The 19319-nt window shown below is 40.3% G+C and overlaps 1 protein-coding gene and 1 long non-coding RNA gene across 9 annotated transcripts in view; one reads left to right on the top strand and one right to left on the bottom strand.

The window, feature by feature from the left end:
* Positions 1 to 4465: 4465 nt before the first annotated feature.
* Positions 4466 to 19319, bottom strand: part of ZC3H12C (zinc finger CCCH-type containing 12C) — an 81582-nt gene continuing 66728 nt past the window's right edge. For 7 of the 8 annotated variants that reach the window (XM_084842759.1, XM_084842756.1, XM_084842755.1 and 4 more), the window contains 3 exons: positions 17054 to 17288; positions 15222 to 15328; positions 13068 to 14517 (listed from right to left, as the gene is read on the bottom strand). In XM_084842759.1, the coding sequence (XP_084698885.1) occupies positions 13121 to 14517; positions 15222 to 15328; positions 17054 to 17288 (1739 nt within the window). In that variant the 3' untranslated portion in view covers positions 13068 to 13120. Of the gene's footprint in view, positions 14518 to 15221; positions 15329 to 17053; positions 17289 to 19319 lie in introns of all 8 variants that reach the window. The other variant, XM_084842761.1, reaches the window with a different exon arrangement.
* Positions 11795 to 19319, top strand: part of LOC146349490 (uncharacterized) — a 27266-nt gene continuing 19741 nt past the window's right edge. The window contains exons 1-2 of the long non-coding RNA XR_014788991.1: positions 11795 to 15359; positions 16272 to 16383. This is a non-coding gene — a long non-coding RNA (uncharacterized LOC146349490). The remainder of the gene's footprint in view (positions 15360 to 16271; positions 16384 to 19319) is intronic.

Here is a 19319-nt window from a genome sequence, read left to right as displayed (position 1 = left end):
GCAGAGGGTATTTCCAAGTAGCGCCAGAAAGTGTAAAGCGGCTGGGCCAAACCCGAAAGGACACTCAGCTGTGGATGTGTGTGGTGGTGAAAAGAAAATCCGATGCTGTAAAGAACAATATTGTTTAGGAACCTGGAATGTCAGATCAATGAATCAAGGTAAGCTGGAGGTGGTCAAACATGAGATGGCAAGATTGAACATCGACATCTTGGGAATCAGTGAACTCAAATGGACAGGCATGGGCGAATTTAATTGAGGTGACCATCATATCTACTATTGTGGGCAAGAATCCCTTAGAAGAAATGGAGTAGCACTCATAGTCAACAAAAGGGTGGGAAAAGCAGTACTGGGGTACAATCTTAAAAATGATAGAATGATCTCAGTACGAATCCAAGGCAAACCATTCAACATCACAGTAATTCAAGTCTATGCCCCAACCACTGATGCTGAAGAAGCTGAGGTTGATCGGTTCTATGAAGACCTACAACACCTTCTAGAACTAACACCAAAAAAAGATGTCCTCTTCATCATAGGGGATTGGAATGCTAAAGTAGGAAGTCAAGAAATCACTGGGATAACAGGCAAGCATGGCCTTGGTGTACAAAATGAAGCAGGACAAAAGCTAATAGAGTTTTGCCAAGAGAACATGCTGATCATAGCAAACACTCTTTTCCAACAGCACAAGAGACGACGCTACACATGGACATCACCAGATGGTCAATATCGAAATCAGATTGATTATGTCCTTTGCAGCCAAAGATGGAGAAGCTCTATACAGTCAGTCAAAACAAGACCTGGAGCTGACTGTGGCTCAGATCATGAGCTTCTTGTTGCAAAATTTCGGCTTCAATTGAAGAATGTAGGGGAAACCACTAAACCATTCAGGTATGACCTAAATCATATCCCTGATGAATATATAGTGGAGGTGAGGAATAGATTTCAGGGATTAGACCTGATAGACAGAGTGCCTGAGGAACTATGGACGGAGGTCCGTAACATTGTTCAGGAGGCAGCAACGAAATCCATCCCAAAGAAAAAGAAATGCAAGAAAGCAAAGTGGCTGTCTGATGAGGCTTTACAAGTAGCTCACGAAAGAAGGGAAGCGAAAAGCAAGGGAGAAAGGGGAAGATATACCCAACTGAATGCAGAGTTCCAGAGAACAGCAAGGAGAGACAAGAAGGCCTTCTTAAATGAACAATGCAAAGAAATCGATGAAAACAACAGAATGGGAAAGACTAGAGATCTCTTCAAGAAAATCGGAGATCTCAAGGGAACGTTTTGTGCCAAGACGGGCATGATCAAGGACAAAGAAGGCAGGGACCTAACAGATGCAGATGAGATTAAGAAGAGGTGGCAAGAATACATAGAAGAACTATACAGGAAAGATCTTAATGTCCCTAATAGCCATGATAGTGCGGTCACTGAACTTGAGCCGGACATCCTCGAGAGTGAAGTCAAGTGGGCCTTAGGAAGCATTACTAACAACAAAGCTAGTGGAGATGACAGTATTCCAGCTGAGCTATTTAAAATCCTAAAAGATGATGCTGTGAAAGTGCTGCATTCAATATGCCAACAAATCTGGAACACTCAACAATGGCCGCAAGACTGGAAAAGGTCAGTTTACATTCCAATTCCAAAGAAGGGCAACGCCAAAGAGTGTTCAAACTACCGCACAATTGCGCTCATTTCACATGCCAGCAAGGTGATGCTCAAAATCCTACAAGCTAGGCTTCAGCAGTATGCGAACCGAGAACTACCGGAAGTACAAGCGGGGTTTCGAAGAGGCAGAGGAACTAGAGATCAAATCGCAAACATTCGTTGCATCATGGAGAAAGCAAGAGAATTCCAGAAAAACGTCTATTTCTGCTTCATTGACTACGCTAAAGCCTTTGATTGTGTGGATCACAACAAACTGTGGCAAATTCTTAAAGTGATGGGAGTACCAGACCACCTTACCTGTCTCCTGAGAAACCTGTACGAGGGTCAAGAAGCAACAGTAAGAACCAGACATAGAACAACCGATTGGCTCAAAATTGGGAAAGGAGTACGACAAGGCTGCATATTGTCACCCTGCTTATTTAACTTATATGCAGAGTACATCATGAGAAATGCTGGGTTGGATGAATCAGAGGTCGGAATTAAGATTGCTGGGAGAATTATCAACAACCTCCGATATGCAGACGATACCACCCTAATGGCAGAAAGCGAAGAGGATCTCAAGAGCCTCTTGTTGAGGGTGAAAGAGGAGAGTGCAAAAGCTGGTTTGAAACTCAACATTAAAAAAACGAAGATCATGGCATCTGGCCCCATCACTTCCTGGCATATAGAAGGGGAAGAAATGGAAGCAGTGACAGATTTTACTTTCTTGGGCTCCAAGATCACCGCAGACAGTGACTGTAGCCATGAAATTCAAAGACGCTTGCTCCTTGGGAGGAAAGCTATGCAAACCTAGACAGCATAGTAGGAAGCAGAGACATCACCTTGCCGACAAAGGTCCGTCTAATCAAAGCTATGGTTTTCCCAGTAGTAATGTATGGCTGTGAGAGCTGGACTATAAGGCAGGCTGAGCGCTGAAGAATTGATGCTTTCGAACTGTGGTGCTGGAGAAGACTCTTACGAGTCCCCTGGACTGCAAGGAGGTCAAATCAGTCCATCCTAAAGGAAATCAACCCTGAGTGCTCATTGGAAGGACAGATAATGAAGCTGAAGCTCCAATATTTTGGCCACCTAATGCGAAGAGAAAACTCTCTGGAAAAGACCCTGATGCTGGGAAAGACTGAAGGCAAAAGGACAAGGGGACGGCAGAGGATGAGATGGCTAGATAGCATCACCGATGCAATGAATATGAACTTCAGCAGGCTCCGGGAGAGAGCGCAGGACAGGAAGGCCTGGCGTGCTATGGTCCATGGGGTCACAAAGAGTCGGACACGACTGAACAACAACAACAACTTAAAGCACATTGGGCCGAAGATTTTGCTCTCAGTGTACCTTTGAGGTCGGTTTCCTCTCCCTTTTATTTCTGTGAAATGGCATCACACAGCTCCTTGCCAAAACGTGTGAACAGGAACAAAATGAAAAATTCTAGATTTTGGCCCAGAAGTGAATTCGGACAGAACCTAAACTAGAATAGCTACAGCACCCAACCAGGGTCAGCAGAAGCATGATCAGGGAAAGGCAGGTGTGTCTTCCTTTTCCAGGACCCTCCTGGGAGCTGCACAACCTGTCCTGACCCTGGTAGCCATGTGGATATGTATCAGACCAGCACAGGCTGATGATCTCATGACTGGATTGCAGGGTGGGGAAGAAATGAGACAACATGTCAGATCCTCAAAATTCATGACTTGGCAGGCTGTCATTTCATTCAATAGCTCCCAGCAACAAGAATCCACTCAGCTTTGCAACCTCAAGCAATAATTTTGAGGCTTCCAGAGACCCAGATGGTCTGGAGCATAAAGTGGGCAAATTGTCCATTAGAAAGGGCTACAATGGGATCTACAGTTGGTCAGAATTATGGTCTGATGACACATGAGGCAGCAACCTTGCTGAAGTTATCTGGTCAGTGCCTGTATGGAAGACCACCTGAGAACCCTTTGTACACTAGCTTGAATTGGATGAGGAAACAAAGGCAGGATATAAACCAGACCTTATTGGTCTGAAGGTCTCTGCTAACATACGCATTTCAGACATATGAAAGTAATATACCAACTATATAGTCTGGATTAGTATAGTTGGTTTCAAGCCACAGATAGAGAATTTGTGACACTTATTTTACACTGTTCTCATGGTGATATTTCCACTACAAGTCAACCCTTCTAAAAACAAAGTATTTGTGGAAACCATGCCATACACATGACCATCTTTATACTTATATTCTTGAACCTTGCTATTGAGCAATCATGGTTTTTCTTTAGAACTATGAAAACTGATTCTCCTGTAAAAGAGGGGGGCGGGAGGAAGAAATCTGGGAGTGTCCAGATTCGAAGTGTCTAATGCAGTTGTGAGCAACTTGTGCCTACAACCCCTATGAGCCCTAGTGACTTATGAGAGTTGTAGGCCAAAACATCTGCAGGGCCACAAGTTGCCTACCCTTGGTCTAAAGAGAGTACAAGAAATGTCACCCCTTTCTGATTTAGACTATTAAGAGGCATTCAACAGAAAACATCGATCACACAATATAACAAATTAAGCTCATAGCCATTTCATTCTTTGGCATGTAAATGTGCCTCCATGGCATGGTTCCACAGCTACACAACCATGTAACTATTTGGAATTGACTACCCTTATGTCAGTTCTCCCATTTTCCTAATTCATCAATTAGCCCACATTCTTATTTGAGTATAATGTCCTGCTAGTCTCCTGTTTATTACTCTAAAAGGACTGGGGAAAAAAATCTTTATTTCCGACACATGATCAGCACAGACACACATTGATATGATCTAAAAAGAAGCCATTTTGCTGTCCTTGAATGTGCCAACTTTTGATACTACCCATTCTTTCCACCTCCCCCCATCAGTATTCTGCTGATAAAGCTGGGGGGGGGGGGAGGGTGACTAAAAGAGACTCAACAAGTCCAAGACTTTAGCCTTAAATTAAACGAATAGTCCACCAATTATGTAAAGTGTTTAATAAGATTCCTTTAGCTTTGAGGAATTTCCTTAACCCATGCCAACTCAAGCAAACAAGTCTTACCATTTCATTATAAATTGAACATGTTTTTACGACTTTGTGCAGTTCTAGCAATATGAAACAAAGACAGCTTGACCACGAGGGGAAAAAACCTAGGCAGTTTTTATTTTTGACCAAGAGTAGAAACCATGTACGTGTTTGCAATTTTCAGAAGGCTGAAGTACTGCTTTCTTGGATGTGAATAGCCACATCACAGAGAAAGCACAGAACAGCCAGTGAAAAAGGAAATTAACAATTCTTTCACCAGATGTTTCATATACATGTTTGACCCTCTCTCCTACACATAAGTTTCCAAATAGACATTAATATCCCATCAGTTCAAATCAAATGGAATGGGGTGGAGCGGAAGGGGTGGGGGGGAGAACTGCCCCCCCCAGACCTAAGAACACCAGTTGCAGAACATCTCTTGATCATTTACAGAAGTAATCACTTACATGTGATAATTTAAAAATGCTCATCTATGAATCCAAATAGATGGAAAGAAAAACCAAAGCTATGATATACTAAATGGTTATGTATTTGAAAGGTGCAAAAATAAGGAACACCAATAAGTCCAGTCTGAATGTTAAAATTTAGTCATCCTGGGCCACTTTGTTGTTTGTTAACTTTTCTTTTTTTCTTTTTTTACAAGCAAGCAATCTATAAATTCCAAAGGTCACCAAATCTCCTTCCATAAATATGTACTACAGCAAATATCTAAAATGTGGATACTGCTGACTGTTGATACTGTGATTACGAAGGGTTTTTTTTAAAAAAAAATCTCACATGCATCTGAAAGTCCAGTGAATGTTGGCAATCACCAAAAGGTCTTAAGTTGTCAACACCTTAATGGTGTAAAGCCACAATTTTGGATATGCTGATAACATTCATAATTATCTAATACATTTTGGACATTCACTGTAATCCCCATATCTTGTAAATGAATTTGCGTAGATGCAAATGTGTAAGTGAACATAATCACATTATCCACAGCTCATGTGAATTTCTGTTTACATGGACTAACTCATTCAGTTCAAGGGTGTGTGTGTCATACGCACCTATCTTTTTTGTGTGCATGAAGCTGTCCCCTTCAGTCAAGTGAACAGGATAGTCTGCAGAAGCCATATGTACAGAGACAGCATCAGGGTCAACATCAGAGCTCCCTGGCCCGGCTCCTCTTTGCCATTGCAGCCTATTCACAGGCAGTGGAAAGAGTGAGAAGAGCAGCTTCCCTTGCCTTGCTCTCTCTCTCTCCTGGGCAGTGGTGCCAATTGAGCTGAGAGAGAGAGGGCAAGTGAACAGGCAATAGTGTCATTGTCAAGGAGGTGGGCCCCCCAGAATCTGGAGGCAACGCTACATGTATATATATTAGAATCCCGTGCCCACAAGGGATTACTAGCCTGGAGCAACAGGATTATTCATGGTTAAACCCAGACATGTCCATCAGTGTTTGAAACGGAATCTCCAATTAACACAACATCCCACAAGACAAATTTCAAGTACAAATGTTAAAAAGATTATAAACCCCCTTAACAGAAATATTTATAGTATGGCATGGTTTTATTTTTATTTTTTTGGAAGAATGAAATTCAGCCCACAAAAATATGGTTTGCTATCTTCTTAGTGCTATCATCACTTAACAAGAAATTATGGACTCGCCTAAAAATTCTACCCCAAGTTAATTTTATGTTCTCATCTAGAAATGGTATGGACAATCTCTACGTATTTACTTAAGCAGCTAACCATTAAGTTAGCTAACACTGCAGTTATACAGCATAATAAGTTTTAGATGTCCATTGATGTAGAAATGTACATCATTTCATCATCAGACCAGGTGTCACTCAAGATGACCCTTCAAGTCTAATTACGGGTGCAATCTTATGCATGTTTAGTCAGAAAAAAAGTCCTACAACTCCCAGCTATGCTGACTGGGGTATGCTGGGAGTTGTACGACTTTTTTCTGTCTAAACGTGCATAGGATTGTGCCTTAAGAGCGCAACTATAAAGCAAAGTTTCACTGTGTATTGCTAAATGCAGATCCATATATACACAGCCTACACAGCAGATAACTGATATAGGTATAATAACTTAAAAGTTTGTCATTTACAAAGCATAAAAATGAAGATCGCTTATTAAAACATTTACCCTTTAAAAATAAATATATGGCCAGAAAGGAGCTTTGTTTAAAGTTGTCTTATATAAAATACTTTTTTCTTTTGTCCTCCTCCTCTACCCCCACTTTTTAAATAGAAAGATATTCCTATCATTTCCCTATCTTAAAATGTGAGGATTAATTTCCCAGATACACAATATATCAAAATAAGCGTTTCCTTATATCAATTTTAAAATATAGATTAACAACTTCAATTGACTGGATATTTAACATTTCGATACTATTAGGAAATACCCACTCACGTACACAATTTTATCAGATATTTTCAAAAACTCTTAAGCTGTATCTCCTCTATGAAGATGTGGAGCTTAGAAGCAGCAGCAATGGCTCCTTGCGCTCCTTGCTATGAGCCATTTGGGGTAAAGAGGGAACGTCACGCAGGGATGGGACAGGCTGGACATGGTTGTGGGTACTCAATTGGAGAAGCAAAGTGGCACAGAAATCTCCCACGAGGGGCAACTAGAAAGTGGGTAACTCATGGGAAGCAAATACTAAGGACCTTGCAGGCAGGCAGGCAGGCAAGAAGGCAAACAAATGTGGGAAGAGAGAAAAAGTATAAAGTCTTGCAGGGAGTGGGGAGAAACCAGAGAACGGAAGAGACTGAAAGTACTAAAAACAGCCAAATACACAAAGGTGGAGATGTAAGAGATGTAGAAAGATAGAAACACAGAAGTTAGCACAAAAGGCAGAATAAAGGCACACATGAAGTATTGTTCACAATTATACTCCATTTTAATTTACATTTAAAATGTAATATAACATACAACATCCAAAGCTTTGCTTTGTCTTAGGTGAAACTTGGGATGGATTTAAACTGTTTTATTACTGACTCACTGACATCACTATGATGGGCAGAATTTTCATGGGTGCTGTGGAAATTGGTAGTGTCTCTGTAAGATGTCTGTAAGATTAATTTTTGTGAACCGCCCAGAGAGCTTCGGCTATTGGGCAGTATAGAAATGAAATAAATAAATAATAAATAAATGTCATGAATACCCCCATTATGAACATTCACATTGTGTATTTTCTTACTTCTTAGAAAACCACCATCTCTTAAAGTGGGATGCCAGGATGCCAAGGAGGGGAGCTCCAATGTTTCATTTTCAGTAATGAAGCTATGTACCTCCTCATGACCTCATCCAGTTGGAAGTAACCCAAACAGTAGTACATCAAACATTAAATGCAAGTGTAAATAAATCCAACCTCCTAAATCAAATTTAAATTGAGTCTAGCAGGCAATATAACACATTACTCAACCAACAGTGTCATGAGGGAGGCTAAACAGAATTATTAACATAACTTATAAAAAACACACACCTAGGACTTGAGCCAGACTTTAGAATAGACCCAATGAAATAACTGCGACTTAAGTCAGTAATTACTAACTTATCTCATTGATTTTAAGGGGTCTACTCTATGATTAAGACTGGATTCAACCCCAATTTAGAGGATCCTAACATTTGGAAGAAATAAATATAAGCATGACAAGAATAGGTATATTTGGTTTAATCTTGCAATAGCATGAAAAAACATTCTGAATCACAGTGATATATGTGCCCAGCAGAATCTTTGGAAAACCTGCCTGGGGCCAAAGAGATAGTTTTCAGTTTTTCCTTGAGGTCTTCCATGACATCTCTGTTTTTTGACAATATTCTCTCCCCTTTTCAGACCCGCAACTCACCTCTCCACCAACTGCATTTTCCAGTCTGAAGCAAGAACTTTCCACTCTTCCAACTTTGGATCTGAATAGCTAATTACTTTTTTGGGGGAAATAAAGGCAAGTATGGGGACATGACAAAAAGGCAAGTATGGGGACACGAAGGAATAAGCAATTTGTTACAGTTGCATTTTAGAATGCAGGGAAAATACCTGAGTATTGAGACTGGATATCCCTGCAGGCAGGATAGTAGAAAATACTTTATTGGAGAGCCTAATCCAAGATGAAAATTAATCAACATTATGTTTTATTTTCTGCAGTGTCATCAAATTTAAGAAGATATTCCAATGTATATTAGACAGTAATAAAAAGCAGTAGTCATGGCTACATGTTCTTTATCCAGATAACTAGTTTTTGCCATGATTGGGGCATTACAAATAAAAGGAAAATATTGAAGATGTACAGCTATGAGAAAAATAGTTAATATGTCATAGTTTCCTAAAAGCAATCATAGCTAAGTTACAGTACAATCCTATGCATGTCTGCTCTGAAGTACGCCCCACCTAGTTCAATGGGACTTACTCCCAGGTAAGTGTGTATCGGATTGCAGTGTTAATCTCTCATGCCTCTGGAGTTGTATGGGGAGGTAAACAACTGGCTAGATGCTTCAAATGTGATATGTGCACAAGTTTTTAAAACACTTAACTTTGGCACCATAGCTAGATTTAAAATAAAGAGTTTAGTTGGTTGTATGAGATATAATGTTGTGAAACTGCATACATGCATATGTACATATTTGTCCATAAATTACAAATACTTAAATGTTTTCAGTGAATAATTTACATCCCATCTGTTAAGTGCTTTCAAATAATAACAGAGACACAAAAGACTCAGTTCCATTTTCAGTGTTGGGCAAAACCTACTTTTTCTACCATGTTCATCCCTTGTTCCCAATTTGAGCCACATTTTGACTCCTAAAATGATATATAGCATATTTTGACTTCACAGTTACAATGGCCTGGATCCAAGATTTGTACAGGATACTCCACTTGCACACGGGACCGTTTAAGCACTCCACTTCTATCAACTGCCCTTTGAGTCTTCTGCGCTCCAGGTCAGGGCAGCACCCCGTGAAGCACAAAATGCCTCTCTCAAAGGGAAATGCTGCCCTTTCCCCCATCTGTGAATTGGTGCTTTCCATTAATGCATAGTGTGCGTGCATGTGTATGTTTGAATCCAACTCAACATTTGCATCAAGCAATTGACATAAAACGTATGACAATTCCCTGGCATTGCCACTTTTCCTGTTTTCAGCACTGGCTTATCATTTCTGTAAACCTATTAAAATATACTCTAGGAAGAGTAATTCTAGGAGGAAGATGCACCAGGCTCTGAGTTTTTCACACATCATGGCAAAAAAAAAAAAAAAAGGAAACAAAAGAGATGATATTGTTTATAGTAGGAGGACCGCAACAGAAAGAAGTCAGGTCAACAAGCTGGTAAAAGCTCCCAAACAACCCGTTGCCTGTTTATAAAATGAATTTTGGTACGTAAATGCATGTTGGTCATTGGAAAAGTTGTTAGAGAGTTCTTGCAACACAGAAGGGCTTGCTGCTGGGCTTAGCCAAGTCAACTGAGACAGTTAACTCTTCTGTTTGGAGACAGAAGAGTTATGGCTAAGCCAACCATTTTCTCTCAGGAAAAGGACATACTGAGGAGGACAGGAGTTTGAGTCCTTCAAAGCCTGGAGGTCCTTGTAATGTACAGAAGCAAGCATGGAAAGCTACTGCAGCAGAACACAGTGTAGTTGGGGCTTTTTATGTCACTTTTAATAGTGCACAAAGAAGGCCATAATAAAAGAACAGATGTCAACACTATAAGAGGACACTGAAGGAGAGCCGCTATGAGTCCTAGGCTCTCTAGTCCAGCAAGGTTGCTGTCTGATATATATTTAAAATCATTCTGCATTACACATACATGGTAATAGCTCACTTCACCGTGTAGCACTCAGTACATGATCAACCCCTTTTTCACAGTCAGTAGGCTGTGGTACATCCTAAAGCATGAAACACGCCATAAGCCAACTGGGGAAAAAAATTAAATGATTCTATTCAAGAAGACGTACATTTCTGCATTCTGCATTCACTTGTAGCAGGAATCCAGTTATTCTTTAGAGAAACGCATGAATATAGGCCACTAAAAATGCAAAGTTACAATATGAGCCATCAATAATGCATGAATCAACTATCGCCTGCGGGAACAGATCACCAGGAATCTTTTCTGCAAACACCCATTGTGACAACAAGCCATGCTTCAGTGCAAATCCCATTCATTTGCGGGGACGGGGCTTGCCCAGAAAGAAGTATGCAATGTACAACCTTTCCATTAAAACAAACCCCCACAGTGGGGTTGAGGAAAAGAAATGAAACTGACAGGGAAACAGGTTCTCTTTCAAGAAATGGACAGAATGCAAGGTAGTACCTACAGGAGGGCAGATGAATCTAACATAACCTTCCCCAACATAGTGTCAACCAGATGTGTTGGATCACAACTCCCATTGTTGGGGAAGGCTGACTTAACAGAACTGAGAGCCTGTCTCATTAGTCAACAGTGAAAGCTGTGTAGAAGAATAATTCCTGAATCAAAATTGCTGAACATGGTTCAGATTATTGGATACATCTATAAGCACAATGCTTTGCAGGAGCATATACTGTATACCAAATCCTACTTCTTGCAACACACGGTGTTGCATGAGTAGTGAAAAATGCTTTCCTATTCAAAAGGTGCTTGGACATTCTTTTCAGGCAGCATTTTACCATTATTTTTATATATGATCTCACTTGACAATTGTTTTAGGGAAAAAGGAGAGGGATATTTAAATAGAAAAAATACTGTATACGTTATAAGAACCCAGCTATTTGCCTATATGCAAGTTTTGGGTTTGAAATCTACAATTTTTAAAATAAGAGATAAAATGTTGCCCAAAAACTCTAAAATCATCTTTACACACTTGTGCATGTGTTTTTAAAGGTAGATCTATACATCAAAATAGTTCTCATAGTTAAAGATACAATTTGTATCAACAGTTAAAGGTACTTTCTGGTTCTACGGGGTCTTCAAGTTGCAGCTGTGCACCCAGTTATCAGCAATAATACTGTAAACTTGGGAATCATCGCAGTGTGTTGCTCCGCAGGAAATCCTAATGTGTAAGCAGCTGATTACAATGTCTACATATCAGTCACAGATTGCGAGATCTATTACTAACCTATCTATGTAAAATTACATTTTAAAAGAGCTAGCAGAACCCACGACTTAAAACCAGAAATCTCCCTTATTCATACTAGAAGAGACGGTTCTGTCTGCTTCTAAAACTACGTTGTTTGTGACAAGAATCAGGCCTACATAATTCAACAGGCCGGACAAACTACTTCTGAGAACATCTATAGTATTTCACAAAAAAGAATGGACCGTTCTCAGCTATAATACTATTACTATAGTGCAGTCAATAAAAATGTTGCATATCGTCAACACAACATAAAACCTTCTTAGGCCAGCCTTGATAAATAGCATGAAAAATACACAGTATCTTATATACAAAAATTGCATTGAGAACAATTAGTTTCATTTAAAAACAGGTATTTTTTTTATGAAAAAAGCATTTTGTCCAGTATACCTGTGCATTAATTAGAGGAGCAAGATGCACACCTAAAACAAATCTCAATTTCATTGCCATTTTTGATGAATGGAAGTGTACATCAGCTGGATATGGTTGTTGCCTAAACTGACATACTGGTAGCCTAATTTTAGACAGTTATGAGTTGGATAAGCTCAAAATCTTCAAAATCTGCACGTAAGGCTTTTGCCTTCTACATAATAAATTAGTGATGGCAGGTCTCTTCCCCAATGATTGCTTCTGCTTGCACCAAAATCAACAGTAATAAACAAATAATTTCAATTAAAACCCAAAACCAAACAAATGAAAAAGTGCCATACTATAAAGTACTAATATATTGTTACCCATTTCAATGTTAAAAATGGCAACTCACACATTGCTTAAAAAATAACGTCAGTGCTGTAAAAGACCTTTGTTTTCTATAAATAAAATGATTATAGCACAAATAAAATCACACAATAAAATTAAATAACTTAATTGAGATAAAAAAATAGTTCATAAGAAGCTTGGCTTGAAAAAACCGTTTGCTGGGTACATAAAATCCTCTTCAGTTTTCTGCAACTATTAAAAAATGTTTTGCACTTGAAGGACAAAACACCCAATAATTTACTAAACATGTAAGAATATCAGAAAGTGCTGCATATAAACCCCCCCAATGCACCAAATATTCTTATCCAGAGACCGCAGATATAATAATATATTAAACTGGAAAGATCTTCCAGTTGTGATTTAAAAAAAAAAAAAAATTCAAATGAGCATTTAAAATAGATCCTATCACTTCCAATGCATGGGGTTGTACATACAGATTCCATGGCACAGTATTTCACATAAATGGATTACTATATAACCTCCTTGCTGAGAAGGAGATCACAAATGCTATTGTAGCAAACCTCCCTCAGCATTACAGCTGAAACTGAACTAATAGACACCACAAAGATGCATCATTATGTCATCAATAACCTAGCTGAGATTTTTCCACTAAAATGGCGGCAGCGAGCTGCTGAGCGTCTGTCATGTGAGGATTCCTTTTCATGACGATTCTCACAAGGTCAGGGGGGAAAATGTTGCACAGGTTTATATAGACTTTCTCTCGGCTGTCCTGATACCTTGGAGGGTCTTGCGTCATTCCACAGTAAGGTATCCGCCAAGGCTGATCTTGTTGCTCAGGTAAACTTTGGAAGGCAAACTGCTCATAACATGGCTGGGTGGAGTTACTGGGCAAGGAGTAAGTTTGATGATAGCCATACGCATCAATCCCATAGCCTTGCCTATCCCAACTACTGAGCCCGTCTTGGCCGGAGTAGGTTTTTCTTTGCCTTAATGGAGAATTATCATACAAACGTGAGTCTGATATGCTGTCCACTCTTGTGGACACAAGGGCTCTCCCCAGATGCATGCTCTTTGAGTGCTGTGAACTCTGAGGAGCAGGGTAGTCACTAGGACAGCTAGAACAAGCGCCAACGCTGGGATGCTGAAGGTGTACAGCCATGTAAGGAAGTGGAGGCTTATGATGATGCTTTGGTTCTTCATGACTGTAACTTTGCACTCTGGTTAGCGTATCATGGTAACCCTGCAAGAAGGGCTGTGAATTAAGGTGGCTATGAGGATGCATATGTTGGCACTTTAAATTCTCTTCCAGCTGGGGATCAGGAGAACTCACATAGGATCGATCATTGTAGCCCATGTAGGAATCGCTACTGCCACAGCTCATGCTCCCTTCGCTACTACAATCAGAGGCCACAGAACTAATTCTGTAATCTGTATCCAAAGAGAAACGCCTTTCAGGACTTCGTGGTCCAGAGATACTTAGGTTTGAATATGCATTCAGCATGGAGTAGTAACCTACATCCACAGGAGACTCACATTTGGGATACTGCTCATAAGGCATTGGCGTTCCGTGATTTTTGGTTCCCATAATCACTGGAGGATACAGTCCCTGTGGTCTTTGATCCTGAGGTGGGAAATGAACTCCAGATGGAAGGCCATTGCTTAAAGGTGCAGTACTTTGGGGTTTTGCAGCAGCAGAATTCGGTATACTAACTAAAGAAGGTACAGACCTGGTTTCCAATTTGTTTTTGGTGGGAAGCTTTTCCTCCAAGTCTTGGTAGACTTGAGTCCTTATACTAGGATCTGATTGCCTCTTTGGAGCAGCTCGCTTGAGATCTGAAGTGCTATCTATCTTAGTGCTACAAGGAACACTGTTGCTTTTCACCAGCCCTCCTTCACTAGCAGCTTTGGCCACTGTGTTCCTAGACATGGCACGAAGTTCATCAGCTACTGACCTCTGAGGCTGATTTCCTCTTTCTGGATGGTAGTATTTGCATTTGTGTCCATAAGTGCATTTCTTCCCTGTATAAATTTGAAGATTTAAGCAAACAAAGGGAAAAGGACAGAGAATTTAATTCTACAGCAATTTTGAGAGCTATTAGGAGAGGGAGTGAAAATAAAACAGCAAATATTGTGCACACTGGATCACACAGATCAAGGAGAAGGCTTTCAGGATAGTTAAACTTTCTGCAGTTGGGTCAGAAATGGTATCAGCAATTGAGCACGGTGTGTGTGTGTGTGTGTGTGTGTGTGGAAGGGAGAACAGTTTCAGAGGAGCATAATAAAGCTGTATGCTAGTTAGTTCACTATCATTCTGATTTCTAGCCAGCCCTACAAATCACCCTACCCCACAACCACTAATAGGCCAATAGGGATAGACCAACAGGGATAGGCCAATATTATGTACATTTTCAAGATAAGGAAGTTATACTTCAAAACAGTGTGTTGCACAAGGATCCCAAGAGCATCCTTGGCTGAGCAGGAATTTGACTTTACACTATAACTACCTGACCACATTGGCTTAGCAGATCTGAGTTCCTGAAATATATATTCTGATTTTAGGACTGTCCTCCAATCAAAGGACTTGGGCCAGGAACTTAATCTGCATGAAACCTATTATCTAATGAAGCTGTGGCACAATTCTGTAACAACTTCAATGGAGAGACAAATAAGCAATCAAGATTCTTTTCTTAAAATATATTTAGTGTTCCGTTCAATACAATTACCGTATGGACATGGCTGTTTCTTATGTTCCGGTACAACAGGTTTCTTCCTCAGAAAATTATCCAGACTTGGGCCATGGCGGCCAAGAGGATCATCAGGAGGCATGAATCTATAGAACATAAAATAATTCAGTGAAAAAGGTATTCACTCTTCCAAATTTAAGATGTATTCCACACACAGTCTTGAAAAAACACACCCAAACCTATGTTTCATAGCTAAGATAAATTAAAACACTTTTTAGCAGCTGTGTGTGAGATGCCAAGATGAAAAATAATGTAAATAATGCATTTGCATAGCACCACAGATGGTGGTCTGATTCACACATCAGCCTGGCCAGTGTTGCAACCTGGATGGCAGAGGAGTGAGTGTGTGCTCCTCCACTCCACAAGTCAGTTCATATAACATGTGAGGCAGGTGCTCCATGCTGAGGCCTACACACATGCATGAGTCCCCCACATTTTGAGTGGGAATGTGCCTAGTGCATACAGGCACATGTATTACACTTTAGCTTAGGTGAACGCTGGGCAGGAGGAGAGTCTAGTAAGAATCACGGACTGAGTAAATGTTAAATGAGACCTATATCTCACCATTACCATGTCCCCTCCCACCTGTGTCTATCTTAAAGTTACATTTTGAGTACATGTATCAGTGTCTACTCTGTCATGTAACAACAGTTAAAGCCTGGGCGAGAAACTACTAACGCTACTCACAGAACATAATACAACATTGCCTTGTTGGAAAGAAAAGCCACACTCGGTAGCTTTATTCGCAAAGTCAGACTACTCTAGCCCGAAATATCACAACATTACATATTTTCCCCTCAAGTCCAGCTTTCCAGTTTGTAGAGCTCTAGACAAAAATGTTCAATGTTAGTGGTTTACATGTGTGTTGAAAAACTTAACTCGTCAGCATTGTTTAGGCATATCTAGATAGTCTCTGTAACAGAATAGAACAAGCAGGACTTGGTATTGTTTGGAGCATTTATCTCATCAAAAAGTTCACAATTTTAAATAAATAATCCTCTAAAACATTGACCCTATGTTTTGTTTTAGCTGCATGGCTCAACCCTATTTGCCAGAAAGAAGAGGCTGTTTTAGCTCATGTGGCAGGAGACATTTGCTTATACATCAAGACCACAGGATCAAGTGGTTTGTCGCTGAACAGGTGAAAGGTTATGACTAGAACTTCCATTCAGTTCGGAATTGCCCTGCATGAAAGAGAACAGGCTGCATTTTTATATTATTGCAAAAAGCTGACCATCAAAGAAGCAAGATCACATGTGCAGGAATGTTACCAGATGTGTGTTTGCATGTTCGTGTGTGCATGCGGGTATGTCTCTTTATAAAATGCTCCAAGAGAGGAATCTTATGGCTGCTAGACAGTGTCTAGACGGCCATAGGATTTTTTGGTTTCTGGGAACCGAGCTCAGAACCATGCCTCCGAGCTTGTTTCCCAGAGACCACACTCCTTGCTCCCTCCCCTGCTGCCTCATAGGCGGCACAGCTCTTCCCTATCTCTGCACTTGTAACTGTAGCGCGGATGAAAAGGGGGCGTTCCCGGGGTCGGGGAAGAGATTGTGGAAGCATCCAGCCTATGTGCTGTACGGCCTCCTGCTCCAACGTCCGCAGCGCGACAGTCAAAATCTGCTGTCTAGCCACAAATGCAGGGCAGCCGGAGCGTGGAGGAGGGTATCCCCTCTGTGCTCTGCCTGCTCTGCGTTGGGTAGTTGGCCGCCTCCAAGTTTGGAGGTGGCCGACTATCCTGATAGGATTGTGCCCCAAGTCTTGTTGGCAGTTAATTTCCAAGAAGAGGTAACAAAAAAAGTGTAACTTACTTGTCATTGACAAATGAATACATCAGCAGCCGTTCGTCAATGAACTTCTTCCATTCTGGCTTTTCATTAGCTAGATCCCTGTAGTTATCATTAGACACAATTATACCATCTGACTCAAAGGCCAACTTCACTATGAATCTGTCATCATAGCATACCACCCTTCTCCCCTGAACACGGCGGGATGGGGTGAACACCAGAATTTTCTCTTTTTCTAATTTACGCAAGATTTCTTGATCTAGAAATAGTAAGAGAGAACAAAGCAAAACACTGAAAAGAAGTGAAGACTTAATTCAGCCTAGGGAGCTCTTTTATATGACAGATCAAAATATAATAAATAAATATGACAAATCAAAATATTTAAGGTCCAACTAGGATGACTTGGCTTAACTAAAGCAGTTCTGATTCTATTAGAAGCAGATGGTTAACACTCAGCTACACATTAAAAATATATCAACATAAATTGCCTTTACCCCCAGGCTCTACAGTCATGCTTACACTTAGGACCAGGTGTTATTGCAGTCAATTCCAGTAACTCACATTAAAAAGTGTTCTTGTTTATGAAGGTTACTTAGCTGAAGAACAAATTAGCAGAAAAAAGTTTCCACTTTCTCCCTTAACAGAGTATAACTGATCATTAAGCCTACAGCTATTTATATTTATCTCCAATCTCTATCAAAATCAGAGTTTGAGCAGCTTCCCTCTCCCAAGAATAAAACCAATGCAGGTAGCTTTAGGCAAGGGAACCCTAAAGAACAATGTGCTTCTACTTCATCCCATGGATGCTGAAATTGAAAGAGAAGACAAGGAGTCGAATATTTATTTACTGGGATAGTGTCATAAGAATTTTAGCAAACTAGATAAAGATAAGACGACCCACGACTGAATGATGTAGGCAAGGGTTCAGAACAGGGACCTTCCATCATTATGAAGTAGCTTCTGAAAAATTCAACAAACCTGCATAAACTCATTGAAGTATGATTTTGTTGTCTGAATACACAACAGCTCCTATATTATTGATTTATAGCAGTTTATTTTAAGATACAAATCCTCCCAAGTGGCTCATAAGTAATATCAAAATATATTATTTATTATGCTTTAATTTTTAATTTTCAATTTATAAACCATCCTTTATCCACAAGGGATTCCAGGGCAGTGTACATAACATTCTGACAAGAAAAAAATACAATAATTATACAGTTGATAATAAAATCACAATAAACAATATTAACATAAAATAGTCACCTGGACATTATATCCAGAAAGTACATGAATCAAGCAGGCTACTTTACACAAGACTTTCTTTTTTCTTTTTTTTAGCTCCGCAGGATGATAGTGGGGTGGGTGACAAATTACAGGATCAGCAGCAAAGTAATCGTCTGATTGCTTCATTCAGTGTTCAGATTATGTCTCACTGCTCTATGATAAGACCTCTGAGAAGCATCCCAACTTCTGTACTCCCAGGAAAATGTGTTGTATTTGTGCACACAACACAAGACACAGTGGACACCCCCCTCCCCGCATCAGATTATAGTCATTCAGGAAAAGTCAAATGTGAAGTAGCCCTAAAAGGTGTGTTCTTTCCTTGTCTTTTAATAAACCATGGAATGAATCAGGTGTCAGAGGATTTCCTGGAAAGACAGAGAGCTGATGTTTACAAAAACTATGGGCCTGATCCAAAGTTGCATGAATGGAAAGCAGCTTGCACAACTGGCATTTTCCCCCTTGCAGCTCCCTATGCATCTCCAGAATTTGGGGGACACCTCTGAATGTGGGCTGTGAAATGGGGAGCAGGGATGGGCTGTAGGTGATGGGGAAAATGACCCCAAATCAGGCAGAGGTACCTTGTATGGTGGAGTTCTGCTCATGTAAGATGCCTCCACCTGATTTTCAGTGATTCCCCCCTGCTACTTCATTTCCCTGTGCCAAAGTCCATGTTGTGCTGAAGGATTCCCTCAAAACCCCAGACACACTTTTTGGGGTGCAGAAGTGAAGAGAAAACAGGAAAGATCCATTCGACGAGCAACATCCCACAACTTTGGATCCTGTTCGATACATAAAAAGATTTTTTCTTTGTTTAACCAGCACCTGCTCTGAAGTCTTTAGATCCCTGCTTCAGAAGATAAAGCAGATGTAGCGGATGGAGACGCATGAGTCACTAGACCTTCTGATTTCTCCACTTTTGTAACAACTGAACCAATTCTCACAGTAGCCAAACAAAAATGCTTTGTACCTTTTAATGGTATATCTCACAAACACTGCATGAGTT

Source organism: Heloderma suspectum, chromosome 3, assembly GCF_057233095.1.
Source record: "Heloderma suspectum isolate Gila_16-S chromosome 3, 16-S_ref, whole genome shotgun sequence".
NCBI classification, from domain to species: Eukaryota; Metazoa; Chordata; class Lepidosauria; order Squamata; family Helodermatidae; genus Heloderma; species Heloderma suspectum.
The sequence above is the reverse complement of the archived record's forward strand: the minus strand, read 5'-3'. Positions and strand labels throughout refer to the sequence as shown.